Below are 22,089 nucleotides of genomic sequence, written 5' to 3'. Positions count from 1 at the left end.
AAAGAGATTGTTGAGTCCAGTGTTGGGTTTGGTTTTCCTCCTGGGGGGCCCGCCCGCTGATTCCAAGGGCAGGATCCAGGCAGCGGAGCAGACCTGGGAGAGGAAAGTCTAAGTTCAAGGCCTGCTAAAGATAGGAAGCGTTGATGGAAACTACACTTTGGGTTGGAATTCTGAGGAATTACATCACGGATGAAAGGGTGGACCAGAACTAGAAACACTCTTGCTGCTGCTGCTGCTGCTAAGTCGCTTCAGTCGTGTCGGACTCTCTGAGACCCCATAGACGGCAGCTCACCAGGCTCCACTGTCCCTGGGATTCTCCAGGCAAGAACGCTGGAGTGGGTTGCCATTTCCTTCTCCAGTGCAGAAAGTGAAAAGTGAAAGGGAAGTCGCTCAGTCGTGTCCGACTCTTCGAGACCCCATGGACTGCAGCCTACCAGACTTCTCCGTCCATGGGATTTTCCAGGCAAGAGTGCTGGAGTGGAGTGCCATTGCCTTCTCCGAGAAACACTCTTAACAGAGGCTAAATTCTTTTAAAATGGTCTCAATCACTATCACTGATTAAGGTGATCTGGGGGACGTCCCTGGTGGTCCAGTGGTTAAGAATCCACTCTTCCAGTGCAGGGGGTGTAGGTTCAATCCTTGATTGGGGAACTAAGATCCCATATGCCATTAAGCATGGCCAAAAAATTAAAAAAAAAAAAAAGACGATCTGGGATTGCAAGATCAGTTCTAAGCCAAGAATAAAAGAAAATCCTCTCTGGAAGAAGAGAACATTATTCTTGACCTCAAATTATTTCTACAATTTTTCATATTCACTTTCCAGAACCACCCCAACTCAAAAAGAAAAAAAAAAAGGAACCAACGAAATCCCAATCAAAATCCCAGCAGGCATTTTTATAGAAATTGACAAGCTAATTCTAAAACTCATTTGGAAATGTTGGAAATGCAAGGACGTAGAACCGACAAAATAACTTTGAAAAAGACAAAGAAAGTGAGCAGACTTATCTGATCTCGAGACTTATTACAGAGCTACAGTAATCAAGACTGTGATGCTGGCATCTAGTTAGACAGATAGATCAATAGAACAGAAGAGAGAGCCCAGAAATAGACCCACACATGTGGGGTCAATTGATTTCTGACAAAGACGCAAAGACATTTCAGTGGAGGAAGGGACAGTCTTTTCAACAAATGGTCACGGATCACTCGATATCCATATGCAAAAAAAAAAAAGGAAAGGGAAGGGGAAGAAAATACAAATTAAAAAAACATTTTTTTTAAGGAAAGGGGAAAAAGTACTTCAATCCGTACTTCATATCATATATAAAAGTTAATTCAAAATGGATCACAGGGACTTCCCTGGTGGTCCAGCGGTTAAGACTCTGACTTCTAATGCACGGAATGGGTTTCAATCCCTGGTCAGGGAACTAACATCCCACAAGCTGTGCAGATTGGCCAAATTTTTTTTTAAAGAGGAGAGACATTGGGGCAGAAGCTATATTTAAAGAAATGGTAGCTGAGAATTTTCTAAAATGAGTGAAAGTTCAAACTACAGAGCCAAGAAGATCTACAAACTCCATGCAGGATAAAAAACAAAACAAACAATGAAAACCACGGAGGCTTCTTTTAGTGAAACTACTGAAAACCAAATAAATAGAAGCCTCAAAAGCAAGCAAAGGAAAACACACGCACACAAATCACCTTTAAGGGAACAATAAGACCCACACTGACTTAGCAGAATGACAGAGGGCAGAGGACAAGCTAGAATTTGTACACGATGAACATAACCACCAAGACATTTTTAGAAAAATCAAAAACAGCAAACCCAGACTAGGGTGTTTCCTTCTAGAGAAGGACAATGATCCTAAATGGAATCTCAGCGATGTAGGAAGGAACACAAATCAATAAAAAGGACAGATGTGAGTAAATGTAAATAAACACTGACTTTATGAAACAACTGTAATACTAATATATTGTGTGGTATACAATATTTGGACAGTATTAAAATACCATAAGAGTATATCAGCTGGGGAGAATAGAAATAAAACATTTAAAGATTCTTTTACAACCCCATAAAAGCTTTAAAGTATTGACTTATATTAGGCTTTGATAAGTCAAGGATGTATGTTATAACCTTTACAGTACCCTAAAGAATACAAAAACATTAAGAAAATCAGAACCTAAAGAATATGAGAACATAATTAGCTAAAGAAAGGTGGATTTTAAAAAGTACATCAATGTAAAAGAAGGCAAGAAGTGAGGGGGGAAAACATGGAACGGCTGAGAAAAAGAAAAAGAGGACTTCCCTGGTGATTCAGTGGTTAAGAATATGCCTGCCAAAGCAGGAGACACGGGTTCGATCCCGGGTCCGGGAAAATTCCATGTGCCCCAGGGCAACCAAGCCTGCCTGCTGCAACTAGAGAAAACCCTTGCGAAGGAACAAAGAAACAGCCAAAAATAAGTAAATAAATATGTAAATTTTTAAAAAACAGAAAAGAAAAAAGAAACCAACTAATAAAATAGTAGATTCAGAGTCAAATAATATCAGTCATCACACCAAATGTAAAAAGGATTACTTATTATAAATCGACTCATGCCCCCAGAAAAATATCAAATCAAGGATGTAAGGTGTGAAGAAAATGTCTCTAAGGCCCCTGTTCAACTTTCTGACCCCATTACCAGAGCAGCTGTTGTTAACGGTTTCTCCTGTGCCTTCCTCAGATCTTTTATGCACGATAAGCGGATGTACATTTTCTTTAAACCACACACATACATGCACAGATGGGTTCATGTCACATGCACTGTTCACCAACTTTTTCTCACCTAATAATATATATATACACATATGTGAGTATTTATGTGTGTAAATGTAAAGTTTTACAAAACAGTAGTTACCCTCGATACATATAAAGTCCTCTGATATCCTTTTATTCTCTTATTGCTATGCTATCCCACTTCATTTAGAAAGGCTAATTAAGACTCAGAAAAAGAGAAACTGTAGGATCTCACTAATCTCTTGAAGAGAGTCAATCTCATAGAAACAGTAGAATGGTTAGTGTCAGGGGCTGGGGGTGGGGGAAACGGGATCATGGGGGTCAAAGCGGACAAACTTTCAGTTACAAGATGAATAAGTCCAGGGATTTAACGACTGGCCTGGTGACTACGGTTACTCAAACTGTACTGTACACTTGAAATTTTCCCAGAGAGTCGACCTTAAGTGTTCTCACCACACAGACACACAGCATATAAGGTGATGGACGTGTAAAGCAGCTTGATGGTGGTACTCATTTGACAATGCATATGTATAGCAAGCCATCATGTTGTACACCTTAAATACACACAATTTCTCCTTGTCAATTATACCTCAGTAAACCTAAGGAGGAAAAACAAAACAAAAACAAAACAAAGCCAAGTTGTAGTTTGAAAAGCCGAGCTTAGGTCCCCCACGTGGCACTTCTGATGTCCGGAATGATTCCTCCAGCAGCAAGGCTGGATTGGCCTGCACCTGGATAAGCAGTCTTTTACCCATCCTCTCACTCCCAGTCCCTGGGACAGACTCTCATAAAATAGCAGTATCTAAGCCTTAGCCTCCAGCTCTAGGGACCCAGGATAAGACAAACCTCCTCGACACAAAAGTCATCAAACCCTCGCCCTGATCCCAGCTGCCGCTCCCCTAAGGATGTGACAACCGCGCCTTCTCCTTCCTCCTCCGCCTCTGCCACCTGGTCCCCTGAACTCCGGATGGCATCTGTCCTAGGATGCTGCTGTCATTCCTTTCTTCGCCCGGCCGCCTCTGCCTGCCTTTGGTCACAAAGACCAGAGCACAGATATCTTTTTTTGGAAGAAGCTTCTTTGAGGTCTCTTGCTGTACAGCATTGCTCCTGGCTATCCCAGAAGCTCCTGAGCCTGAGATAAAACCGTTCTCTTCCCAGATCTCATGACCTCTCATTCTCTTGGGGCAGTCTCTGAACAGTGTTCTCTGGCACAAGCAGACACTGTCTGTGCTCACTCCCTTGCCCAGTGCCCCAGGCATCCTGGCAGCCAGCTTCTCTGGCATCATATGAAAATGGCCCCTTGCTTCTGTCCCCACACTCCATGGTGGGCACTGACATCTCAGCCAGGTCTTGGACCCTTAGTCCAGCCTGCAGAGCTTCTCTCTGCCATCATCCAAGGCATCATAAAAAAAGGAGGCTATTAAGAGTCTTGGCCCTAGACTTAGATGTGGGTTCTAATCCCAGCCCCGCCCACTTAACTAGTTGGTCACACTAACCTCACAGTTGATGGGCAAGTGAGAAAATAATGTGAGTACCTGGCAACAGTAAGCTCTGGCTGGATGAGTATTAACCATGGCTGCGACCTCAGAGGGTTGTCTTGGCACAGATCACGAGATGTCCCTTAATTCCTCCCCCTTACTCAGTCACAGAACTCCAGGGCTAAGCTGGGCACACATGGCTAGAGCACATCTACTTCCAATGTCCCCTAACTCTGGCTTTGGCCTTGGGACTGAGACCGAGCCACGGGGCCATATGGCGCAGAGCTGTGTGTAACCTTCAGGAGATATGCTAAACCTGGCCTTCCTCCTCTTCCTCCTCCAAAGCCCCCGACCCAGCACCACCTGCTGAAGGGCAGATGTAATGACTGCACTCTGTGGTCATCTTAAACCACGAAGCAAGACTGCAGATGGCAACTAAATGCAGCGAGTCAACCAGGGGAGAAGAGCCCCAGGGGTCAACCCAACACTGACAGCTCCAGGGCTTGTCAACAGGAAAGAGGACACACTTCCCTCTTGTCTCAGTCACGGTTAGTCAGGGCTTTTCTCTGACAGCTGGACCTAATCCATACAGCGTGAGAATCATTCATTAAGATGGTCACATGACAGCTCGACACGGAGTATGGGGGCTGCCCGATGGTTCCCACGATGGGCATCTTTATTATTAACCTTTAACCTCATGTCACCTGCCTTAGGTCAACTGTCCATCCTAGGAGCTGCCCTGTTCCACACCGAGCTGGACCCTGACTTCCAGGGCCCAGAAAGAGCCCACCTGAGACCCCGATGTCCCCATCACCCTCCTCCCACCTTGGTCTGGTCATCTACAGTGCTACCAAGCTCAGAAAGCCCAACTTGGGAGCACCCCCCGGGGAGACCCTCTGGAGCGCAGGGAGCGGCAGGACGTGGAAGGAACACGCGGTAGCCACCATACCTGGAGCTGCCTCGTTGCCAGGGGGGCAGAGAGAAAAGAGGAGAGAGAACAGGTCAGTGGCCAGGTGAGCGGTAACGTCCCACACAGACGGTGCTTCTTGGAGGGACTTTGCCCTGAAGCTGGGGTCCAGTCCCTAGTCCTCTCTTATTTCTCCCCTGCCTCCCACCCCCCAGAATCCCCACATGTAGCCTAAACCCCTTTGGTGAGTTAGAGTGTTTGTGGATCCACCCGAGCAAGGGCGGGGGATGAAGCCGTTTGAATTTGTTGCAAAGAGTGGAGGCAGGGAGGGGAGCGAGGCAGGAGTCCCTGGCCGGTATTTCCAATGGCATTTCTTTTTTGACCACTAGTGGGGGCCGTTTCCACCTTCCAGGGCTGGGGGTTGGGAGCTTCCTGGGGGCCGAGGGTTGGTGATGGGGTCTGGGGGCCGGCAGGTCTCACCTTCCAGATACTCGCCTCCTTGCCGTACACCACTGCCATCTTGCTGGCCTTGCCATCTTTGATGAGCTGCTTCTCTGTCTCATTGAGCTCCTCGGACACGAAGCCCATGAAGGAGTTGTCCGGGGTGTGAGCTGCAGCCAGACCACGAGGTCAGGAAGGGGCATGCCCTGGTCTACCCAGACTGGCCCCATTGGAGGGGACACCCGTTTGGCAGGGAAATGGAAGGGGGTAGGAGGTAAGGGGTGCGGTTTGGGTTGGGCGGTGGGGAGAGCATCCATCCATCAGGTCCCCGGCCCCCTTCCGCGGCATCTCTCACCGCCTCCCCTCTCTCTTTCCATGCAGATCTGTGCTCACAGGGCTCTGCTGAGAGGTCTTTCCTGACCCCAGCCCCTCTCCGTCTCCTTTCCCTGCTTTATCTTTTGCCCCAGAACTCACAGATCAGACACGACAGTACATAGTGATTTGTTCGTCTGTTACTGTCGGAATCTAAGAGGGAGGGAGCTGTCTGTGTCCCCGGCCCCTGGGAGCTCCTGGCCCGGCTGGTTCACGCATGCGCGGACCCATCTCCGCGTTCACACCTGCAAACTTCTGCCCCTGCCCTTCGCTTAAGCGCCCACCGCCCATTTCCACGATAAGAAAACCGTATTCCGCTCCAGGGCCCCACTCGCACGTCACCTCCTCTCCTCCCAAGAGCCTTCTCTGGGGTCTGAGTGCCCTCCCTTTGAGGGCCTGTCTGCCGTCCTTAGGTCTCCGGCAAAGCGCGGATTCGCACCCTGACTCACTTCCCAGAACCCAGAGCACCAGGGTCAGGATGTGCGTTTCAGCTGCGTCTCCAGTTCCTCGGCCAGGCTCCAGGCATGATTAGCTCGTCTGCCGCGGCCGGCTAAAGGAGTGGGCACAGGCGCCATCCATCTGCAAGGAACAGGGTCTCTCCTTTCCATGCAAAGGACCTCGAGCAGAATGCCTATGGAACCCAATTACACCTACTCTACCTTCCTGGTGGGAGAGGTTGCATGTGGGAAATAGGTTGGCAGCAGCCGTATGCCCTTGATTTCCCAGAACAACCCTGAGGCCAAACACCCCGTTTCTTCATTTCAGATGCACGTTTTTCATATTTTAGCATTTTTGTAATCGGGATATACTTTTTTTTTTTTTCCCCTTTTGGTGGTGCCACCTGGCGTGTGTAATCTTGGTTCCCCCACCAGGGATCTAAGCCGCGCACCCTGCCATGGAACCACGGAGTCTTAACCGCTGGACTGCCAGGGGAGTCCTGGGATGTATACTTTAATCAAATGTGTAGATGTGACATGGTATGTCCACCCAACCCCCTCAATACCCACAAAATTCTTAATCAGTATCTGGTGCATCTTAGAAGAGGTGGTGGTTTTCTATCCAGAAAGCTCATGGATTCTTGAGTGTGAAAATCTGACCATTGTAAGGACAAGTCTTTGCTGGCTGCAAAACAAAATGATCTCCCCTCTGGGCTTCCCTGGTGGCTCAGCTGGTAAATAATCCACTTGCAACGCAGGAGACCCCGGTTTGATCCCTGGATCAGGAAGATCCCCTAGAGAAAGGATAGGCTACCCACTCCAATATTCTTGGGCTTCCCTGGTGGCTCAGATGGTAAAGAATCCACCTACAATGCGGGAGACCTGGGTTCAATCCCTGGGTTGGGGAAGATCCCCTGGAGGAGGGCATGGCAACTCTCTCTAGTATTCTTGCCTGGAGAATCCCCATGGACTGTAGCCCGCCAGTCTCCGTTGTCCATGGGGTTGCAAAGAGTCAGGTATGACTGAGCGGCTAAGCACACACTAGGGTTTCAGAGGCTTGGGGGTGGCGGTGGGGGTGGGGGATAGGGAGGGGCTGGAGGCCAGGAGTTGTTTCTGTGATGCTCAGAGCTCAGGAAGCTCTCCTGTCTCAGGAGGCTCTGCCCAGGCCGGGGAGAAGCCCCAGGAGGGCAGACACTCTTCTCCCTGACTCAGTTTCCCTACCTAGCCCCACCCCTGCCTCTGTACCTACTCTCTGGCTCCAGCTGGGGCTGCAACCAGGCCTCTCTCCTGCTCGCCATTTTCTCCCATTTTTAAGAAAATCTCATTCCGCCAACTCCACAAGAAGTGACAGGTTTAGAAAAATTAGCTAAACTAGTAGACAAGGGACAGGGAAGTATTGCAACCAATTAAAATAACAGGGACCATGAAAAAGAGCTCCTGGGGGCAGGGCAAGGTGGGGAGAGGCGGCCAGCCTCCCAGTTGCTCTTTGGATAAATCAACCAGCTAGATGTGGAAAGAGGTCTGCTCATGAATTCCTTCCTGGACTTAGGATATCATTAAGACAGGCAAGTTTGTGTTTCGTTCTCTTTCTTTAATTTATTCAATCAATTAACATTTTCTGAAGACCTCAATAGGCTCCAGGGAAATAAAGCTAAATCAGTCAGTGGCTCCTGTTTGAGTGTTTCCTAATCTATCAGTGGAAATAAATGTATAAGCAAATAACTCATATTTCAATATATGCTTTAACAGAATTAGGTTTAAGAGTTATAAACACATTCTGCCTGGAATAGATAAGGTGATTAGTGAAAGTGTTGGCAAAAAGAAGAGACATTTGACATGGGGTTTTGGAGGATGAATAGAAGATTGCCCTGGTTGGGGAACTAAGATCCCGCGAGCAAAGCACAAGCTACATGGCATGACAACAACAACAAGTCTTCATGACGTTCCCTAGCGCAGGAACCTACAGTGACTCTCAAATTACCATATCCAATGTAAACGTGGGAATCTTTGCTAAAGACCCACCTCTCTGCTCCCGGATCCTGTGTTTTCCCTCTCTGCTGTCACATATGCTGTTGCCATAGTCCAGAGCATCGCCACCACTACCCACCCAGCCCACTCCGATCTCTTGGCTGGGAGCACATTGCCACCTGATGACCTGTTAGGACTCTTCTCATGGAGAAGCCTCATACAACCCTGCAATGGGCCCGGGGAGGGAGTCTGGCACCCACAGAACCATGTGACTTCAGACAGGACATTCCACCTCTCTGGGCCTCAGTTTCCTCATCTGGGTTCCAAGGAAACTTCCCACCTTCCCAATCAAGCCATTGGTGGTGGTTTGGTCGCTCAGTCACGTCTGCCTCTTGTGACCTCATGGACTGCAGCCTGCCAGACTCCTTTAACCATGGGATTTCCCAGGCAAGAATACTGGAGTGGGTTGCCATTTCCTTCTCCAAATCAAGCTTGTGTATTATTCAAAAATCTCATCTTCCTCTAATGCAGCCTAGAACCTAAACAGTAACACAAAAGAAGTCACTAAACACCCAGAAGGGATGCAGTCACTTGACGGGCTGAGTAAAAATCAGCTACTTTACTTATAAGCAAATTCCTCGGGACCCTGCTTGGAACCAAAGTCACTCTTAACTTAGAGACAATCCTGATGAGGATGCTTGTCTGACTTTCTGACCCACAGCCTTCAAAGAGCCGCCAATTAGACATGCAAGATGCCACGGCAGGCAGATAGCCTAACAACGATTAAAAGTGACAGCTGACAGCCTCCCATCTAGGAGAAAAAGCGCCACATCACACAGCGACAGGACAAGGGGCCCCTTGGCAGGGGACAAGGCTCTGCACACCTCTGCCGGCCCTGCAGGGCAGGCTTCACGCCAGAGAGATAGAGCATTGACCCTGAGTTGTCAAGAAAAGGTTAAATTATTTTCAGTATGCTGCATGGAAGAGGGGAGGTCAGTGTGTACACATTTTAAAGTCTCATTAAAAAATCTTGAAAGCTCAGCTCAAATGGCCTCCCTTGCCTGAAGCGGCTCCAGCCCCCACCCACAGCCTGACTTCTCATCATCCCCAGTGTTGGAGCCTCCTGGAACACTTGCATTTCCAGAACCTTCCATTCTTTCCATGTCCATCTTCACTACATCTGTTTCCTCTGCTTAGAAAGCCTCACTGTGCTGCCCCTCACCACTCATTAGGTCTCCATCACTTTGGAATGTCTCTGGAAGGCCACAGAATCCTGTTTGGTCCGGAACCCTGTGCTCAGCTACTCTCTGAGAGCAACCTATGCTCCAGGAGGACAAAGACTGCATCCTCCAAGTGTTGAGAAGGTCACCACGCCGCCCCACCCCCACCCCAGGCCACCCCTCCCCACGCACACACCACCAGAGGCTCTGTGGTTCACACCTTTGCTGAGAGGGGATCGAGGCTTTCTTAGCCAAGGCCGATGGTTGGATGCATCTCTGTCCTCACACAGACCCCAAAAGGAAGAAAGGAGAGGACAGAACGGGACCTGCCTCCTCCCCACCCCTGGGAGAGGCCCCACCCATCCCGCCCCACTCCATGGGGCGGCTGGACACTCACGGAACATGGTCATGAACTGCTTGGGGTTGAGGTTCCAGTAGCCCCAGTTGGTCCGGTAGCCATGCAGTGTGGCGTATTCTTCGTGGTTGTACGCAGGTTCGGTCCCAAAGGTGTCGATGACCCGGATGCGGCACCTGCCCCCACCCCACCCCCCAGGAACCCAGGTCACCAATCTCCCGGTGTCTCCCTGGGCTGGGGTGGCCCCAGCCATGGGCTCTGGAACCCGAAGCTGGCTGGTCCGGGTAGTGCGATGTGTGGTCAGGGCTTGGGCTCAGACACTAGCTGGCTGTGTGACCACAGGCAAGTGCCTTAACCTCTCTGGGTCAGCTTTCCCATCGATCAAAGGGGGATAACAACTGCCGAACCATCTCAGAGTCTTACCTGAACCATGGACCACTAACTCAGAAACTGTTAGTTTTTACAGCTGCCCCAAGGGAGCCTAGAAAGGGAGGCCCTTCCTGGAATGCGGTCCCTCCCCACTGCCCAGGATTCACCAACACAATTGCACTTCCGTGAGCAGGGAGTCCACAGCCCCTCTGCCCAGGAACCTGCCGCCCCCAGGAAGTGCCTGGCCTCTCTGGACTGAGAAGCAGAAGAGAAGGGCCCCAGGGAACCAGCTACCGTGTGCCTCAGAGTCTCCTCTGCAAGAATGGCCACTGCGGGTGGGCCTCCCAGCTGGTGGGGGCTCTGTCCCACCCTGAGGCCAGAGCCCAGAACCTCTCCCTGCATCTCGGCCACCCCGGGAACAGGCACCTAAAGAAAACTGCTGAGTCTCAGACGCCCCTCCAAGGCGCTCCCCCACCCAGAGTCCTTCCAGGTGACCCAGAAGTGTCCAGACTGCTGAGGTCAGCACTCCTCCCCACCCCAGAGAAGGGGCAGGATTGGGAGGAGGAGGCCCCGAGTGCATGGAGAACACGCATTAATAATAAAAGCAATAACGCTGCCTGTCACTTTTTTTCCTAATAAAATCATGTGGGATAGTCAATGAGACTGGAGCACACGTAATAAATAGCAGGGCTCTCTGTGCTAAATTAAACCCCATATCCTGCTGGCTGCAGAGAGATGAAGCGATGGCACTGGCCTTCCTCCCGCCCAAGATGGGGCTGGGTGGAGGAGCGGGTGGGGAGGGGGCTGCTGGGTCCTCACACACAGGGCTCATGCCCGGCCCTGTGCCATGTTCCCTCCACCACTCCCTGCTGTTCCTCTGCCCTCTCCAACGGGGTCATCTCTGACCTCATCCCCTCCACCCTCTAGCCTGCCCAGCAGCAGAGAGGCCCTGGAGCGCCTGGCTGTGGTTTATTAATTGTCATCCGAGTCAGCCGAAGCCAGGAGGCAGAGCTGTCTGGGAAGGAAGGTGGGGGGTGGGGAGTGGGAGGTAAGCCTTCGCTCTGCCCTGGAACCCGGGCAGTGTAACCCCCGCCTTGGGGACCAGTGGGCAGTCACCACCCTCCCGCTGCCCTCTCACCGGTACTTCCTGAAGGAGAGTCCCATGTGCTGCTTCATCTGCTGCAGGCCGTGGTAGTCGGTGTAGATGAGGTCGAACGGCAGGGGCATGGTGAGCGGGCAGTTCCCCCGGCCTGGCGGCACCCCTAAGTTACTGAGAGAAGAACCCTTCAGAGTCTGAGCCCTAAGAGGGACCCACAGACCCACTTTCCCATCCAGCCTTGTGTTTGGGGGATCTGGATCTCGCCCTGGTTCCTACAGGCCAGAATAAAATGGGGAGGGGGGAACACTGTAAAGGAAAGGGAGGTCAGCGCGTGAATCCTGGCAGACTCTTGGAGAGGAAGCCAACAGGGCCTCCATGCACAGTTGCATAGGTTTTTCACTGCACAAGAGGCTCCAGCGAGGGGTAAATGGGACTGAAATCCAGCTTGGGCTACCTTGCCAAGCCTGCACCTGGCCTGGGCTACCTGCCAGAAGGAAGAGAACCTTCTGTTAATTTGCACAAACCTGATCTCCACAGAGCTGTGTCCACCCAGAGGGGCTGTGGACGTTCATTCACAGAGTGCCATGTACACCAGTAAAGGTCCTCAGCACAGCTTCAGCATTTGTTTGGAGCCGAAGGGCCCCCAACCCCAAGTCCCAGGAGATACAATCCTGCTCTGCTGGCCACAGAGAAGCCCAGCCCTGGCCCACGGGGGACCCTGCCTGCTGGGTCACTTACTCGCACGTTTTCCTCTGGGACAGGGCTGCCTCTGGTGACCCAGTTTGGAGTCTCTGGGTCATCACACTGGAGCCTGGAGGACATGGCCTCCCTTCTCCCAGGTCCACCTCCCTGGAGACAAGCTTAGAGGCCCCTGCCTGGCCCCCACAGTGCCAGCATGAACTTTGTCCTGCTCACCCCTGCCCACCCTCCAGGAGCCCCTGCTAAGCCTGCCTACACTCCCCCTACAAGGATGATGGGATTTTTAGATCAGTGACTCAGTAAGTCTGTATTGAGTGGCTGAGTCTGGCAGGGAGTAGTGTTGCCCCCCAGGGAAGCCCTCCTTTTTGGGGGGGCCCCCAGCAACCTCTCACCTCCCCCTGATTCCTGCCTCCCTTGGATTCGTGGTCCAGATGCTGGAAGGCATCTGCGAGACCTCCCTCCCAGTGAGTCCCTGCAGGGATCCACCCGGCAAAGGGGCCAGGATTATCATCTGTTCCCTGGGTCACATCCCAGGCTCCTTGAGACAATTCAAGCAGGCAGAAAACCAGCACCTGGATGTCTCTGCACTCTCCTGCTCACACTCAGCAACACACCAACAGAGGCTCTGAATGCACCGTTCCCCAGAGCAAACTGCCCTAACGCAGCCTTTTCAGCGATGTTTATGACAACCTGATGACAAAGCCGTGATGGAACGATGTCAAGGGAAGCTTTGGGAGACGAGGATCAAGGCATCAGGTGGCCTGTGCCAGCAGAGAAGGGCAGCAGGACAGAGGGCGATTTCTCTGTACTGCTCCCCACCAGCCAGTGTACCCCAGCCTCACTCAGCTTCCCTACACTAGCGCCCCAAGTGTGAGAACCTTTGCTGCTAAGTGGGGAGAGGGAAGTGCAAAAATCTTATAACTGTTTTCTCCCCATTTCTCTTGTGTGTGTGTGAATATGCCATTGTTTATTCATTCAGTGGAAAGGCAGACAGATTGTTTCCTGATTTTTGCTCCTGTTGCCCACTGTCAATATAAATATCCTTATACATACACCTCTTGATGTAAATGTGCAAGAATTTTGGGGGGTATATAATCAGAAATAAAAATTCTGAAGCTCTCAGGTATTTATCCAGGAGTAATTGTTAAATTTAATAGATAATACTCAACTATTTTGCACAGTAGTTTATCTTTAAACTTAAAACTGGCCAAGCTCCCCTACTCCCCACCCATCCAATCTCCAGTGATCCCCCAGACGGCCATAGGCAGGATTCTCAAAGCCAGGACTTCTAAGGCAGGGCCCGCCTCTTCAGCGTTTTTGTTGAAGTACTCAGAAAGTCTAGACCTCAGAGGTCTGGCACTATCACAGGAAGCAGCTCCCATAACCTGGAGACTTTATGAAATGTCTGGCGGTATTTTTTAAGTGTCAGGCAGGTTTTATATTCTACTCTGTGGGAATCTTGTTTTCTTTCAAGGATAGCTGTCTCTCACACACACACCCCCAAACTCCTCCAGTCAGATGGAGCATCATTGTTGTCCTGGGTTATAGAAGCTCTGGGTTTAGGACAGACCCTGGTCCCCCTCCCCACTGCCTCCACTCAACTGAGAACCTCAAATAGAAAGACAGTCTTTCAAATAGAAAGATGCCTCTTGCAGAACTGAGGAAGGGGGTGGCTGCTCCTCCCTCATGGAATCTGGGTCTGGGAAAAATGAAGACGATTCTGAAAATATAAACCGTAGGTGGGTCTAGTTGCTGCTACCTGCACTAGTCACATGATTTCCCCACGCTGCCTTTCTGGCTGGTTACCAGGCAACATGTCCCTCTGTAGCCATGAGTAGTACCACAAAGTCATGGGGGGGTCCCTTTGGTTGCCTCGACCCTGACCCTAGCCCCAGCCCCAGACACCAGGGCCACTGGGAGGCCCGATGGACAAGTCAGGGTCCTCTCCTGGGAAGATGACGCCACACTGATGTTCCGGAGCCTCTGTCATCATCTCCGTCACCTTCGTGGCTACCATTCTGAACACAGGCACCATTCCACACGCTTTCAACTCATTAACTCATCAATCCCTTTCATCTGGACAACTACCCTATGAGAGCAGACCCATTCCTAACCTGCTCCCCTCTTTACAGATTAAGAAACAGGATCACAGAGCCAGGGAGGAGGAGAGCTGCGGTTGGAACCCAGGCAGTAGGCTCCAGCACCCACACTCCCACCGGCCGAGCTCTCCTTTCTCCCCAGGCTCACTGGGCATCAGACAATACAGTGGTGTGTCATCAGTCCACGGTAACATCCCGAAATTGAAGCTGCAGGCTACCAGTGGAGATTGGCCCCAGTCCTAGTTTTGTTGCTAACCTTGGAGGAATCATAGCCTCTAGGAGTTTCATTTTTTTCATTGGCAAAAGACAAAAAATGCCTACCTCACCAGGTTCCTGATAAGATCGAGTGAGGCAAGGAGACTGAAAGTTCCACTGATTGTTATGACTTCAGTCATAAGTTTCACCTTCTGAATTGCCAAGTCTGGAAACTCCTGACTCCCACCCCAACACACACACATGCCTCATCTAAGGCCCCAGTCGTGTTTCAGCTAGAATCTTGAAATCATTTCATTTCTCTTCTGCCTCCCTCTAGTCTTGCCTGACTCTTTTATGGAGAGATCTTTCCACAGTGTCAACCTGGCCAGTCACCCCTGGTTGTATCTGATCCTTTTCACAGCCTTCTTACCTCCTGCTCCTTGACGCAAACCTTGCCTCCTCCTCCAGGAGGGCTTCCCTGGTAGCTCAGCTGGTAAAGAATCTGCCTGCAATGCAGGAGACCCTGGTTTGATTCCTGGGTTGGGAAGATCCCCTGGAGAACGGAAAGGCTGCCCACTCCAGTATTCTGGCCTGGAGATTCCATGGACTGTATAGTCCATGGGGTTGCAAAGAGTCAGACAGGACTGAGTGACTTTCACTTTCCTCCTCCAGGAAGCCTTCCTTGGACCTCTGGACAGAGTGAGATGCCCTTCTCCTTTGATACCCCTGCCCTGGCATCCCACTGCCCTCTCTACCATCCTTCTGCACTGCCCTGAGTCACCTCCTCACAACTTGGGCCCCCCCAGGGTAGGGCTAGATTACCTTTGAAAGCACAGAGCTGGGACAGGATCTGACCCAATAAGTATCAGGTTCATGAATGAATTAACAAAGCAATGAACCCGGTGAACCACCCCACCTCCCCCCGAGAAAGAACTGTTTTAAAGGTTGAAAATATCAAGAAAAGCATGTTAGGAGAGAAGGGACGGGTGAGCGAGAGGAGCCCAGGGCTCATGTGGGCATCTCCACAGTTTACCAAGACCTCCTGGTCTGTACTGGACACAAGTGGCCCCACGGGTCCCCAAAGGACATCATGGCAGGAAGAAGAGGAGGAGAGACAAATCAGCCGAGACAGCAGGTCCCCTTCCCAGGGGGAGTTAACGAGGAGCCCCACCGCCCCCACAGCCACAGAAAACAAAGATTTTCAATTTACAGTGAGTGCACTGGAAGTGCGTCTGCAGTTTCTTCGTTATTCTCATCAGGAGGAGTCTGAGCTTGTCCAGAGAAGAGCTGAGAGGGTCAGTCGAGGGGAGAGGGGCTATGGTTTTATCACTTGTAATTTAAGTTTATTTTTATGGGCAATTTTACGCTAAGTGGTTGGTTGGAGCAGCGACATGAATTGAAAAACACTCTCCTGACAAGCCTTCAGCCAAAGGTGCCAGGGAGGCTCAGTTGTACAATTCCACCTTACCCGCTGACTCCTCAAAAGGCCCCTGTCCAGACGGTCCCATAATTCCAACCTCAAGTTCATTTCTCTTCTGACTCTTACCCAGAGCTGCGTCGGGAGGGGCTCGGGAAGCCACCGCACCCCCACGGCACTGCTGAGACGGGGACAAGCAGCATCTCAGCATGAAGGGACTTCAGATGCACCCACCTAGTAGCCCCCGTCCGCCTGCCCACGACCACCCCCAGCGCTTGGGAAGTTTCCGTGGAATTGCTAAACTGGGCAGTTGCAATGAACTTCCAAATGTCCCCAGGCCACCTGCATGGGAGTCTCAATGCAGACGAAGGGGATGGGGGAGGGGTGATCTAGGGACATGGTCCTTATACTGGTCACCCAGTCATCTGGTCCATGTTCCCAACCCAGACTAATCCGTCTATGAAAGCCAACCGGGGGCGGGGGGTAGGGGTGATGGGGAGTCAGGGTTTTCTGGGGACAGTTTCAGTCTGGGAAGATGAAAGAGCTCTGGAGGTGGATGGTGGTGACGGTTGTACAACTGTGTGAATGTATCTAATGTCACTCAACTGCACGTGGTTAAGATGGGTAAACTTTATACGTATTTTACTAAAAGTTTTCTAAAAACCCAAAACCAGATTATCCACACTCACAATATCCATGCACAGCCCCACAAACACACGCCCAGCACTCTCCCTCCCAGAGGCACGCCTGCCCCATCTTCTACAGGGCCCCCCACAATGGAAGGAAGTGTTAGTCGCTTAGTTGTTTTCGACTCTTGGCAACCCCATGAACTGTAGCCCCCCAGGCTCCTCTGTCCATGGGATTTCCCAGGCAAGAATACTGGAGTGGGTTGTCATTTCCTTTTCCAAGGGATCTTCCTGACCCAGGAATCCAACTCATGTCTCCTGCGTAGCAGATAGATTCTTTACCAACTGAGCCACCAGGGAAGCCCCCCCAACAATAGAGAGGGTCAGCAAATAGGCGGAGCAGGATGTGTTAGCCACTCTCTTGGCCAAAAGATCAAAAGATGATGGGACTTCTCCGGTGGTCCAGTGGTTAAGACTCCACGCTCCCAATGCAGGGGACAGGGCTTAATCCCTGGTCAGGGGACTGAAACCCACATGCCTCAATGAAGATCAGAGAGTCCAAGTGTCAAAACTAAGACCCAGTGCAGTCAAATAAATAAATATTTTTAAAAAGAAAAAAGATCAAAAGGTAGGATGCAACAAGGTGGAGAAGAAAAAATACAACCCATGCCCAATAGAAGAAAAAAAAAACTCTCAGCTCGGAATCAAAAGGCTGAGTTCTGTGCATATAAATTTTTAAAAGAGATGAGTGAGAGAGCTAACCCTTATCTGTAAGTTTTGAATTTATATTGTTTCTTCCCATGTACCAAAAAAAAGAAAAAAGTGCCAAGTTCTAACAGTGAAGAGGATCCCTGGGCGTGAGCTCCAGCACGAATGTGCTGGGTTGCCTTGCACAGACGTAGCAGTGCTCCGGAGTGCACCTCCACTTCCATTCTGTGATACGCGGGCAAATCTCCATGGTCCCTCCAAGGCTAAAAATTCTTCGGGTTTATGTCTCCCTGTACTTGGTCTGTGGCTGGAAATAAGCTCTCCAGGTAGCGCTCAAATTCTGGAACAGACTATTCTCTCTCCCTGTCTGTCTTCTCTGTGTGGGAAGGACCTAATTAAAAAGCATCTTACAAAGTGCTCAAAGATCTTTGCCTTCAAGAGCTAAGAGAACAGGGTAACTTCAGCTTCCCTGGATCCATCTCATTACTGGGAGCACCTGGCTGGGCAACCCGGGACCTCTGTCTCCTCCGGGGTCCGCTAGCCCTCTGATGCCATCCAGTGCCCATCCCCCGAGCACTACGGCATCAACCTTGTTGCTCTCCCAAGGTCCATTGTTAAAGCACCTGCCGCCCCTTCCCCAGAACAGAAGGAACACAAAGAAGCAAATGTAGACAGTTAACTGGGCATCTAACGAGCTGCTGTGGAAGGCAGGTTAGCATCACTAACGAGGAAGGAATTAAATTCTCCTGCAGGTTTTCCTCTCTTGCCCAGCATGGGCTGACCTTCCTGAGCCCGACAAAAGCAGCCTTATGATGCCCTCATGATGGGTCCACCCACAGCTTCCATCTCCTGACAAGACAGTGTCCTCAGAGGGTCAGGGATGACAGCTAAAGGGAATGGCCAGGTCCCCAGTGGAGTCAGGGCTCAGAGGAAGCAGGAATTCAAAGGAAAAGCAGATCGGAGCTGACTCCAGCCATGCTTTAGCCAAAGCCCAAAGGAAGTATAGGTGGGAAGACGCTGAAAGGGAACTGGGCAGCGTGCATCAGGCCTGTAGTCCAAAGCCAACACTTTCTTCCCCAGCAGTCCTTCCTAGTAAGCAAACTCAGGGCTAAGAATAGGGCTGCCACTCCCAGGAGAGGTGGCTGAAACCACAGACTCATTCCTCCAGCTCCCGGGGGGCTGCAGTGCCAGGAACGCATCCCTCTGGCTGTCCCCTGCCTCCTTCCCATTTATGTAACCATGCACGTAAGTGCTGAGCAGGAATCCAGGCTCCTCTCGCCAAGCCAGCCTTTCTGTGAAGGTGGCTCTTGGGCCCAGGCGCAGGTTTGGATCACCGAGGTCTATTCTGGCTCCTGATGGCCAGGCTGGTCCCAGAGGGGCCGCCTCTTCGCTCTCGGGTGGGGCCTGCCCTTGGGATGTTGGTTTTCAGTTTTTCTGGGGATTCTCACATCCTAGGCGCTTTTGCTGTTCTATGCGTGCTGCATGGCTAAGTCGCCTCAGTCGTGTCCGACTCTTTGCGACGCTATGGACCGTAGCCGGCCAGACTCCTCTGTCCACGGGATTCTCCAGGCAAGAATACTGGAGTGGGTTGCCATACCCTCCTCCAGGGGATCTTCCTGACCCAGGGATTGAACCTGCATCTCATGCCTTGGCAGGCAGGTTCTTTACCACCAACGCTACCTGGGGAGCCCACAGACATTCGTGGAAAACCAACCCATAGAGGAAACAAAGATAGGGTGAGACGCTGCTCTCAGCCACGCTGGAACAAGTCCTGTGGGGGATGTGGGTTAAAGACACAGCCCTGAGGTGCCAGCCATGAATCATGTGGGGATCTGAGTCCATTCCAGAAGACCCAGGAAAGAACAGCCTGGTTCCAAGAAAGTCTTCTCTTTACCAGAGCCCTCTGACTATTTTGGGGAAGTTAGAAGGAGCGCTAGGGGTTATTCGGACCGTTCTGTCTTCTGCCAGCACCCCGACCTGAGCTGGGAGCAGCAGAGTTTTATCCCTCCCGTGGGGGGCATGTCAGTCTCCAGGAAGTTCATCCCACCATCTGCCTCCCTCCTCTCCTGCTGCCATGGGACAAGACCTTCTCCTGCTCAGGATGCCCCCCTTCCTTTATGAGAACCCATGGCTCCTGAGGTTTGAAGGTGTACTGATGCGTTCCTCCCCACCTCCAGAACAAACCCCACCTCCTTACTTTTCCTTCAAAAGCCTGCAGAAGCCAGCCCTCCTCTTCCTTTCTTCTCTGACTCCCCGCAAGCTCTCCCCAACCCACTGGGTTGCATGAACCTTTCCTGAGAGCCTGTGATTTCTTTTAAATCGATCTTCCTTTGCAACCTCCCAGTCCCAATGCGGACCAGACCAGAGCTGGAAAAGGCACCTTGGCCACTGCATCCGTGAGGTCAAGACTTAGGGAGGGGCCTTGATTAGCAAGAAACAGACTCCCACTCCTTGAGGCTCAGAGCAGCATGGAGTGGGAGGAGCAGGGAATCATCTCTCCTGGATCCCTGGGAAGGATGAAGGCTGGGGACCAGGGAGACTTTGGGCCTCCAGCAGCAGAGGTCTCCCACCTTCTGTGGTATCTAGCTGTGCTGAACATGATCCCACTACACAGATTAAAAGGCCTCCTTGGACGAGAAGGAAGGCAAAAGAAGGGAGAGGCAGGAATTCTCTGTGGATCCAGTAGTCAGGATTCCTAACTTTCAGTGCAGGGGGCACAGTTTGATCCCTGGTCTGGGAGCTAAGATCCCACAAGCCACGTGATGTGGCTAAAAACAAACAGAAGGGAGAGGGGAAGGAGTGTTTTATTGTAAATTAGCCATTTGCCTCTTATGCCTCCTCTAGGAAGAGGTGGGGGAGAAAGAACCTCTGTGTACAGGGTCTGCTAAGTGCCAAGCAGAAGCTGGACATGGCTCTTCCTCCCCTGTTCTGATTGAACAATCAAATATTTCAAGCATCCAGAAAGTTATAGAAAATAGTATGATGACATGATGAATATCTGCACTGCCACTTCCCAGCCTCATCAAGTCATCAGATTTCTGCCATATTTGGTTCAAGGGTTTTGGGGAAGGGTTAACACATTCGAAGTCCAGGGCAGCCTTCGGGCTGTTCCAGTCTCGTCCACTCTCCTTACACCTCCTGCCCCCTCCACCTCACTCCCAGAAGATGCTCATTCCTCCTACATCAAAGATAAAATAAGGAGTTCTTTGTGACACAGTAGTAAGAATCCACTTGCCAGTGCAGGGGACATGGGTTCAATCCCTGCTCTGGGAAGATTCCAGTAGCTGGCAGACCAACTAAGCCAGTGAGCCTCAACTACTGAAGCCTGAGCCCTGCGGCTCCTGAGCCCACATGCTGCAACCACGGAAGCCCGCGCGTACTAGAGCCCATGCTGTGCAACAAGAGAAGCCACTGAAATGAGAAGCCCCAGCTCCGCAACCAGAGAATAGCCCCTGCTGGTTGCAACCATGGAAAGCCCACATGCAGCAACACAGACCCAGAGCAGCCAAAACAAGAGAATGTTCTAAAAGATAAAATAAAAAGCATCGATGGGAAGGCCCCATCCTGTAACCCCATTGGCAGCCCCACTACATCCTGCTCTCTTCCCCTTCCTCCTGGGGGTCACCCATGATAAAATCTTTCCTCCTGGAGCTTCCAACACTCCCTTTTCTGGCTCCTTCACACCAGCATTTAAACATGCTCACAGGGACTTCCTAAAGCAAATCAGTCCTGAATATGTACTGGAAGGACTGATGCTGAAGCTGAAACTCCAATACTTTGGCTACCTGATGCAAAGAACTGACTCCTTGGAAAAGACTCTGATGCTAGGAAAGATTGAAGGCGGGAAGAGAAGGGGACAACAGAGGATGAGGTGGTTGGATGGCATCACCAACTTGATGGACATGAGTTTGAGTAAGCTCTGGGAGTTGGTGATGGACAGGGAAGCCTGGCATGCTGCAGTCCATGGAGTCACGACACGACTGAGTGACTGAACTGAACTGACAGGGACTTCCCTGGTGGTCCAGTGGCTAAGACTCTGAGCTCCCAATGCAGGGTGCCCAGGTTCGATTCCTGGTCGGGGAACTAGATCCCACATGCTACAACTAAGTTAGCGTGCTGCAACCAAGATCCAGTGCAGCCAAATAAATAAATATTAAAAAACAAAAACAACCCTGAGGCCTGCTGGGACTGGCAGCTTAGAGGGTTTACTGGCTACAGCTTGGTCAAGCTGGGCTGAGTACAAAGGACAGGATGCGGTCCCTGCCTTCGTCATTCTCCAGGGACCCTCCCCAGCGTTTCCCTTGAACAAACATTGAACAAACAGAAAGGCCAAGAGACCAATTTCCACCAGGGCCGGTTCTTGACGTCTAAGAGTCTCCCCTCCTCACCCTCCTTATTTAAACATTCTCCTCTCAAGCTTTCATCATTTGCCAGTTAAGTCAACTAATTTTCTACTAAACCCAATTTCACTCATGGAGGGAGGAAGAGCTCAGTCATTTTTCCTCATGCCATGTACTATTAATGATGCTTGAAATTATGCAAATAAAATGGATGAGCACAGCCGATCCTGGGCAGGCGGGAAGGGGAAAGGCTTCATTTTAAAATGCCCACCATGGATCCAGACATCCCTGGGGACGTCTCAGATGCAGCCAACGGGGGCTCTGGCTTCGTGTCTCCTCCCGCCGCATGTGCAGGGCACGGGCAGGACTGCCTGACATCCCTGAGCTGCAGTCTGATCAGAGCCTGTTGTCCTCACGCACCGCCGGCGCCACCGCCGTCACCCCGGAAACATCTTGCAGAAGCAAAACCAGATGTGGATGCCGTGCACTGCCCCAAACATCATGCCAGTGCGTCGGTTAATTAAAACACCAAAACATGAGGAGCAGAGAAAAGCGGTTCGTCTGTCCAGCCTCGTTGTCGAGTCAGTG

General features: G+C 51.0%; 1 protein-coding gene across 7 annotated transcripts in view; it reads right to left on the bottom strand.

Moving 5' to 3' along the window:
* The window catches only part of MGAT5B (alpha-1,6-mannosylglycoprotein 6-beta-N-acetylglucosaminyltransferase B), an 81,038-nt gene that overhangs the window by 11,209 nt on the left and 47,740 nt on the right, over positions 1 to 22,089 (bottom strand). For 2 of the 7 annotated variants that reach the window (XM_086356329.1, XM_086356327.1), the window contains 3 exons: positions 11,457 to 11,588; positions 9,992 to 10,125; positions 5,637 to 5,767 (listed from right to left, as the gene is read on the bottom strand). In XM_086356329.1, the coding sequence (XP_086212455.1) occupies positions 5,637 to 5,767; positions 9,992 to 10,125; positions 11,457 to 11,588 (397 nt within the window). Of the gene's footprint in view, positions 1 to 5,636; positions 5,768 to 6,418; positions 6,549 to 9,991; positions 10,126 to 11,456; positions 11,589 to 22,089 lie in introns of those variants that run through there. The other 5 variants (XR_015147218.1, XM_086356330.1, XM_086356328.1 and 2 more) reach the window with 5 other exon arrangements.

This window comes from Bos grunniens, chromosome 19, assembly GCF_055505025.1.
Source record: "Bos grunniens cultivar Pamir isolate PY7600 chromosome 19, Bosgru_T2T1.0, whole genome shotgun sequence".
Lineage (NCBI taxonomy): Eukaryota > Metazoa > Chordata > Mammalia > Artiodactyla > Bovidae > Bos > Bos grunniens.
This window is presented reverse-complemented; position numbering and strand designations above follow the sequence as displayed.